We start from the raw sequence: 8,327 nt of genomic DNA on the forward strand, positions 1-8,327 counted from the left end.
TTTTTTTTTATCTATATCAGCTTTAGTTTGATCTTGCAGATCATATTGTCATGTACTGCATCTTTATCATGGACATGTTTATCGAATAACTAGCTATCTATGTTTAATAGCTACTGTACTTCTGCAGTTCTACTAGCTTGTGAATTTTGAAAACTTGTATTGGTGATTTAGAGTAGCTTGTGAATCTTGAAAACTTGTATTGGTGATTTAGAGTTCAGATATAACAATAATTATTTGATTATAAATTGAACAATGATAACCAAAAATTTCTAGCAAAAATTAGATGAAATAATATGTAAAAAGTGGTACCAAATAGTATATATATTGATTATATTAAATAATCGAATATTTCATAAATTAATGGCATTTTAGGTAGTTTGGGATGTGTATTAAGTATAATACTAAAATGAAAAACTAAATAGGTGGTGTATTAAGTAAGGGGTGTGTATTAAGATATTAGGGATGTGTATTTAAAATTTCTAAAAAAAAAAATGAAAAACCCCGTGTACGACTTTCTTCTTTTGAGTAGGTGAATCACATGTACATAAATCACAATGAACCATATATGGAATCATCACACATTGCCAAGTCGTCGTATACCACATATTAAAAATGGACTCCTAAATCGATCCGCTGACATAAGCTTTACCAAAGTATTACCCAAATTAGAATATTAGATCAAGCTTAGATGTGGTTGAAGCACCCAAACATGGCCCCCTTCAAAGTTCTGTAAATCTTTTCAGAACCATATTCAAATTTTTGGGGTATGGTGACTGATGAAGACAGAAAGGAAGCTTGCTAGGTAGCTTGGGATGGAATGGATGATGATGACCCAGTCAACAAGCACCAGAGAATCTTGTGGCACAAGAAACACAATACTGTTCAAAAGCTGACAGTATTGGCCTGCTAAATGCAAGCCGTGCTGTTTTGGCTGCAAGCTTTATGCAGCATTGAACCAATTCAAAGACAAGAAAGCTCACAGCAACCGCCATCATGAGTCATGTTGGAAAAACTCCCGATGTTTTCAGATACTGTGGAAACTGATCGCAAGTTATGTTCATAATTCATGTTTCTTGGGGACAAAGTTTACGTGCTTTTGTAACTGTCATAGCTTTGGAAAGGTACACATAGGTGACATTGCCAAAGCTGTGGATGCTGGCTCCTAGTAACTGAAGGTTTCCCAACTGAACCCATTTATTATTAGCTAAAGACGTTGCAATCCTCAAAACAAACTAGAGAAGTTTTCTTAAGAAAAAAGAAAAGACTTGCAAACCGGAATCTTGATCCTTTTTGCTGAAAATCCTGAAATCTTGATATATCGATTTCTCGTGCAGTGTGACATATCTAAAGATGAATTTGCCGAAAGCTAAATGCAATGTGAGGACTTGTGTAGTAGGACCGTAGGAGACAATGTCCTCACACGGCACATGCACATCATTTAAGTTGAACATTCTGCCATATTAGCTATCATATAAGATAGGATGCATGTGATGTCTTAAAAGGTGGTTCACCTAACGTTACTAAAAAAAACTGAACAAGAAAAACAGTGACCAAGTAAGTGTATGAGATATGGCCTTCGATTATTTTCATTTCCTAGAAGATTTCACAGTGTTCACCTTTTCATAAGAGATGCCTTTATCGATAAGTGCTGCCGACCAAGTTGTAATAGGAAATTTGCCTGCACCTATAGAATTAACTGATAAAAGCAAAAAGGTCTCTCTCTTTTGCGTGGACAGGGTTCTTCCATGTTGCTGGTTTAGTTTAGGAAGTCCCAAGTCCTAAGCCTCAAAGCCCTACTAGCCTACAAGTTTATGGCACCGTATTCGTACATGTTTGAGAAAATAAGAAGGTTACCTGAACTGGAATTGATGCAAAAAAAAAACTTTAAAACATTTGGTGTTTTTGCATGAGATATGACAGATCAATATAATCTTCTTCTCACCTAAACAAGATGAAAACCTCACAATCTGATCGTCCTATCTATAATGCTCCATTGATACTCGGAGGAGGGCAAAGTAAATTTTACCTCTTCATTGATACTTTAATGCTATATGTATGTACAATTTACAAAAGACTTGCAATGCTTGATTACGTGTCTGTACAATGATGTCTTAGATCGTAATGTTCAAAAGAAACTTCCTAACACAAACAATTTGCTTTAGATTCTACCTTCCTGACATTAGATTCACAAGAGCTTGATTTTCGTAGAACGATCCTACATCCCAGTCCTCAGTTGATGATGAAAGTGTCATTAACGCGACAACAATAGATCGCATACTTGGGCGCAAATCTTTGTTCTCATGCACGCATGCTTTGGCAAGTTGTGCCATCTGCACAGAAAAACAACATAGTTATTCAGAATTATGTCTAAGGATAAACCATAATGTGCTTTCCTCTAAGAATATTTCACCTTGCGAACTGATTCAAGTGGATAGTTGTCTCCAAGCCTAGGGTCAACCACTTTTTGGAGCTCTTCTCTTGGATCGGGTTGATTAAGGACTTCCTCAAACTGCGGAAGTATAATACGATAGAATTATTACTCAGAGACTATTGCGAAATGGAAGATAAACTATAGAAGCTGAAATGGCTTTGTTTTCTAGGAGAGAGAAACCAACCAAACCAACAAGGCCCCTTGATTCTGCGCCTGAAGCATTTTCCCTCATAACTGCTTCCTTGGCAGAGATTAGTTCATAGAGGACGACCCCAAAAGCATATACATCTACTTTGGGAGAAACTTCACCATATTGAGCGTATCTGCATGCATGCATAGTAGAAGTTAATCCATATACAAACTATAACTTAAGTTTCCTATTTTTCCCAGGCTCAATACTGAGGCCTTCTGCTGAATCCTACTATCTTGAGCACAAGTGGGGCATAGAAAGATGGGTCTCAGAGTAAAAAATTACTGCTTATAGACACAATAGAATGAGGAGATTCTACCAATGGGGAACCCTTCCACTAAATCATCATGCGCGAAAGAGTTTGTTAGTAAGTTAGCACCAAATGCAAACTCATTTTACACAATAACAATAAATAATATAAGTAAAAACGCCACTTTCAAGAGCAAAAAGGGCTCGAACAAGATAAACATTTCCAGAATCAAGATTCAGAGCTATTCCAGCAACCATGAACTCATACACCATTTTTTTAGCAACACGCAAAGGCAAGCTAAAACCCTTTACTGACGTTCGAAAAACTATCAATTGATCTTCTCTTTGGACTAAAACTAATTATTTACTTGACATGGAAATTTCTACTATGCAATGGCCCTTTCGCTATCAGCTTAGTCAGGGGATGATGGGTACAAACCTAGGAAATTATAGTTGCCACTTTCTGAGCTCATAATAGGTCCTTCTAGCATATAAAGTACCGCCCAAAATGAAACAAGGGAAATCTGTAATTGCTGCTGTCTAGCTATATAACAGAGTAAATGATGGAATAAAAAGGAAGATGTAAAACAGAAGAAGTATCGTACTCTGGTGGCATGTATCCAAATGTCCCCACAAGACGCGTGGGGAGTGATGTACTTCCAACTTCAGTCAGTTTAGTCAATCCAAAATCTGCAACCTGCAACAGAAAAAGAGGAGATATCAGTGCAACAATAAGAATAAGCTTCAAAAGGACCATAATGGAATACAGGCACTAAAATAACCTTTGCATGGTAGTTCTTGTCTATCAATATATTGGCTGACTTTATGTCTCGGTGGATATAAACAGGAACAGTATGCTCATGAATGTATTCAAGTCCTCTTGCTGAATCCAGTGCAATCTGCACTCTATTAGACCATGGTATTGGGTCCCTCTCTGGAAAAAGTTAAAACAATATTAGTACCATTCTTCTGCATACACCAGCACATATCTCCTCTTATGTCAGAACCTAACCTGAACCCCGCAGATGTTGGCTTAGATTGCCATTTTCAATATATTCATAAACGAGAAAAAGGGATCCCTCAACACAATAACCAATCAAGCGCACCTGTATTGAATGTCAAGAAGATTAGAAATGATCACACTAGGGATCAGTTCAGTTATGCAATAATTACAAATTAGTACAGTAATATTTCATAGGGAACACTAGATAGTCATAGTAAACTATTCTAAATTGGATTGAAAAAAAAAAGGCATTTCTGTTTTCTATGATGAATTTTTGTAAAATACAAACCATATCATCCATGTTTAATATACTAAAAAGTAAAAACCTTAACTATCATTCTAGAAATTATAAAATTTAAATCCTTCATTTATATTCAACCTCTGATCAGAACACCTGGCCTTGCATGCATTCTGATAATGTTTATTTGTTTCTCAGAACACCAAAAGATTAGTTTGTAGGATGTGAGCTCACATGTGGGTTTCAACTTATATTTTTTTCCTTATTTTGAGAAGGGATTCAACTTACATTGGGAGATTGCAGTGCTGAGATTCTAAAACATGACCTCTTCTTTTAACTATGATAAAGTTTATTGGACTACCACAGTTAAAGAAAACTTAAGCTAGATGTGAGCCAACTAGGCTATCCACAATCTTATAACTATATATGTTGGTTTCTCATTGCTCCAAAAGCTTAAGTTGGAAGGATATTAGATCATCGTGGAATTCAACCTATAAACAGATATTGCATTCGGAGATTATTCAGGGTCTTTAATCCAGTGCAGCACTATGCTAACATATAGGATATTTCCTACAAAATATTTCCAGAAATAGACATGCTAAATCTCTCCTAGTTGATTCTGGCAATTCTTTGAAATTCTGAAACAGTACTAACTATGTTATCAACACCAACTACTAACGATGAAAGACTCATATACATGTCACCCATTATACATGTCACCCATTGGAAAGAGAAGTTCGTTACCAGATTCAAGTGATGTACACGTGTCAAAACGTTTAACTCGGCAAGAAATTCTTTTGATGCCTGCATATCCATCTTCTTGATTGCAGCTTTCTGCATAGAGAAAATTGCATGGGTGGGACTTCTAGGAGAAGAAATAAACAATCATAGACAAATAAAAGCAACCTGGCCTAGTAATAAACAAATAATAAGAGGATTAGTTCCTTGATAGCACTAGTAATCTCAGAGTAAGTGGAATAGGATATAGTAAGGGAAACAAACCTCGCCTCTCAACTCGGCATAGTAAACCGCCCCAAAACCACCTTGTCCAATCTTATTAGCCAAACTAAAGTTATCAGTAGCCCTGGAAAGTTCTTCATAAGAGAACTCCACTGATTTGTCCACGGTAATGCCTGTTGGGCCTCTAGAACCACTGTTGGATTCAGTAGATTTATCTGGAATAGCTCCCAGGGCTAGAACAACGAACATCAATGAGTCATGGCAAATATTAATTTGATACCACTCCGATGGAGAGTGAAAGAAATAGAGCTGGTAAAATTAAATGAATGTGTTGCTACATGTGCATGTAAGGGCAGAACATATGAAGCAATTAGATGAAAAGTTATAAATGACAGTTCTTATGAATAAAACGCAAAAAAAGTCTACAGGACTGATTGAATGGGACTTCCAAGAAAACAGTACTAAAGGCAGATAACAGTGGCACCGAAATTACAACAAAAAAAAAAAAAAAAAAAAAAAAGTAACCAATTTGTTCTACAAAAATGAGCCACTAACATATAAAAAGCACTGCCTATTTCAAGTACACTTCAGATGGAGGAAATGTGGGGAATGAGTATATGAGACCCACTTTGGTGTGCAGGAAGGGGGAAGAGAAATTGAACGAACTGAGAAGGATAACATTGTAAAGCAAGGGCCATACCCAACCATTCTTACTGGTGCTTCTACACTGAACAATGTTAAAAGCTATTTAGTGAATCTAGAGAATCTATGAAGAACTCTATCATTTGCAATATCTAGAAAAGTAACCAAGAAGAAGGAGCAAGTAACATACAGCGCCCATTTTGAGAAAATTGATCTTCAGATGTTGGTAAGAGTACTGATGTGTCCTCCTTCTTCTTTCGGTAAACTCCAAAATATACACAACCAGCCACTAACAGCACTCCAGCAATTACTCCAACAACTATGCCAGCAATGGCTCCACCTGCCAGTCCTGCTTATACAGACACAGAAATTGAGCTCAAAATTACTGTTGATTGCTGAGTCAACCCTTATACATTGGCATTAGACATCAGACCAAGTTTTGGAGAAGGTCATACCAGATGAACTGCAAAAGGGACAAACGAAAAATTAATGGCAGTTTCAAAAGGCTACATCGGGAAAGAACATGACATTTAAGGAGTTAGTAGAGTATACCTTTGCTTCAGATACACATACTTTTCATCTTGATCTACAAGATAAAAAGAAAAGGAAACAACCACTTAAGTGAGATACTGAGGCCTCCCTAAAATGTATTGGAATTAGAGTGTCCATAAACTACAAATCAACTTGCTATCAATATAACTCTTCAAGTACTGAACTTATTTTATTACCATGTATACCACTTTGAAAAACATATAGCATAAACAACTCAACGTTTGCACTAGCATTTGGACGCATCCTATAATGGAAAATGAATAATGACAATGAAACCAAATGAAAATCAATCTACAAACCTTGTTATCTAATCAATATCCTAAAACCATATCTCAAGTTTGCTTCGCAAGTTCAACACACCATTCGCAAGATCCCCAGTGGATCCATAGCCACAAGAAAAGCAATAAATCTCCACCCCACTTCAGTACAAAGGACGCTATCTAGCCTACAATGATGGCACCATTCGAATAAATTCCCATTAAATTTCTTAACATTACCCAGAATCCTATTGCCCTATCTGATTTACAATTCCCCAAATTCATACCTCACTGCAATTACTACATCACTATTCACAATGTGGATTCAAGCATCTCAATTTACTATAAACAACCTCTACGCCACAATGAAATCACTACTCAACCTCATTCTACCAAATCTGCACATTCACTAGACACTTCAAATGCAGGCATCAAAATCCCAAAACTCAAACAACTCAAATCCTAACAAAAAACTTCCTCATCAAGAAAACAAAACAAAAAAAGCTCACACCTTTGCCCGGAATATACACATAACCAGTCCCCCGGCTAAAGTTCACACCCGGATTGTAACTCTGCAGCACACTCTCCTCCAATTCCTCCTGCTCCGCAATCGAAGCCAAAGTATCCCCATCCCTCAATGGGTACGTTATAAACAACCCATAGTTCCCAACCTTGCTATCCCCACACGAACAATTCACCACCACTTTCAGCTGCGTGTTCACATTCGGTATATTATTCGCCGGGTACTCACTATTAAACCACGCCATCGCCTCCACCGTGGTCAAGTTCGAATAGTACTTAGTCGCCACCGTGTCGTACGTGTTGCCGGTGACGACGTCGTATTGGAACACGTGTCCCAGAAACGAGCCGTTGATGCAGTCGCAGGTGAAGGGGATATCGAGCCTTTTGCCCGCTTCAACGCTGTCCTTGTTCTTCATCCTCGCCTCGTTGAAGCTATAGATGATGACGTCGGTGGTGTTCATCATGTCTCCGATGAAGCTGAGGTTGCTGCCCTGCCAGGCGTAATAGGACCCCAAAGCCTCGCAGGTTTGGCTAGTACTGCAGTCGGAGCTTGCTTCAAAACAGAGACGCAGTAGAAGAAGGAAGACTAACCCAGTTCGGAACTCCGTCTGGGTCGATCGGAACTTCATCTGGGTCGATCGGAGAGGTGAAATGATGAACTGGGTTGGTGGTTTTGGGGAGAAAGATGGATGCTTTTTGGGGGCGGTTTTGGACCGTGGACTGGTGACTAATCTGGGTTTGGAGACTATAGTGTTTGCAATTATTGGATTGGATTAGCTGGGTGAGAAGTGATTAAGGATTTGTTTAAAGAATTAAGATGGGTTTATTTTGTCGTACATTTCGTCTATGGGAATAGTAAAAAAGGCTAAGCCTTTCCCGCGGTTTTGAGTTGATTTCTTCTTTACTGTAAGTCTGTAACTGAGACTGGGTCTCATGGAGATGGAGGACATTACAGCATCCAATACAGCGACCTGTCTCGGATACGACATTGAGGGGGTTGTCGTATAGAGTGCAGCAGCCGGAAGTGAAATGTTAGAATAAGTAACAGCCTATAACAGACTCCTGGATTAGAATTAGGAAACCATAATTCTCTGGTGGAAATTGTACAGCAAGGATGAAAGGGAAAACATCAAAATTGCATTTTGACGAATAGGAATATACCATTTGTCAATTTTAATCGACTACGAATATATTTTTAGTCATGGTTTAAGGTTTTAATGATATATTCTAACTTCAGTTTATAGAAATGAAAAAAATTAAGTTATATAATTACTCTTAACATC

At 37.7% G+C, this 8,327-nt stretch overlaps 1 protein-coding gene across 1 annotated transcript; it reads right to left on the reverse strand.

The window, feature by feature from the left end:
- Positions 1–1,999: 1,999 nt before the first annotated feature.
- Positions 2,000–7,757, reverse strand: LOC101299343 (chitin elicitor receptor kinase 1-like). The gene is made up of 12 exons (XM_004309399.1): positions 7,034–7,757; positions 6,266–6,299; positions 6,169–6,176; positions 5,904–6,062; positions 5,114–5,304; positions 4,856–4,945; positions 3,883–3,976; positions 3,653–3,804; positions 3,476–3,567; positions 2,616–2,754; positions 2,411–2,509; positions 2,000–2,330 (listed from the first exon to the last, which is right to left on the reverse strand). The coding sequence occupies exons 1-12, from the start codon at positions 7,671–7,673 to the stop codon at positions 2,166–2,168; spliced, it is 1,863 nt and encodes a 620-aa protein (XP_004309447.1). The 5' UTR covers positions 7,674–7,757; the 3' UTR covers positions 2,000–2,165.
- Between the last annotated feature and the right edge of the window lie 570 nt (positions 7,758–8,327).

The sequence above is a fragment of the Fragaria vesca genome, unplaced genomic scaffold, assembly GCF_000184155.1.
Source record: "Fragaria vesca subsp. vesca unplaced genomic scaffold, FraVesHawaii_1.0 scf0512932, whole genome shotgun sequence".
Lineage (NCBI taxonomy): Eukaryota > Viridiplantae > Streptophyta > Magnoliopsida > Rosales > Rosaceae > Fragaria > Fragaria vesca.

Bases quoted from the DNA above. Each gene is read 5' to 3' on its own strand.
- LOC101299343 (XM_004309399.1), bottom strand. From the start codon at position 7,673: ATGAAGTTCCGATCGACCCAGACGGAGTTCCGAACTGGGTTAGTCTTC. The intron at 3,977-4,855 runs GTAACGAACTTC...CATTCAATACAG, and splicing joins GTGTACATCACTTGAATCTG to GTGCGCTTGATTGGTTATTG. The intron at 2,755-3,475 runs GTACGATACTTC...GCATGCATGCAG, and splicing joins TTTGGATACATGCCACCAGA to ATACGCTCAATATGGTGAAG.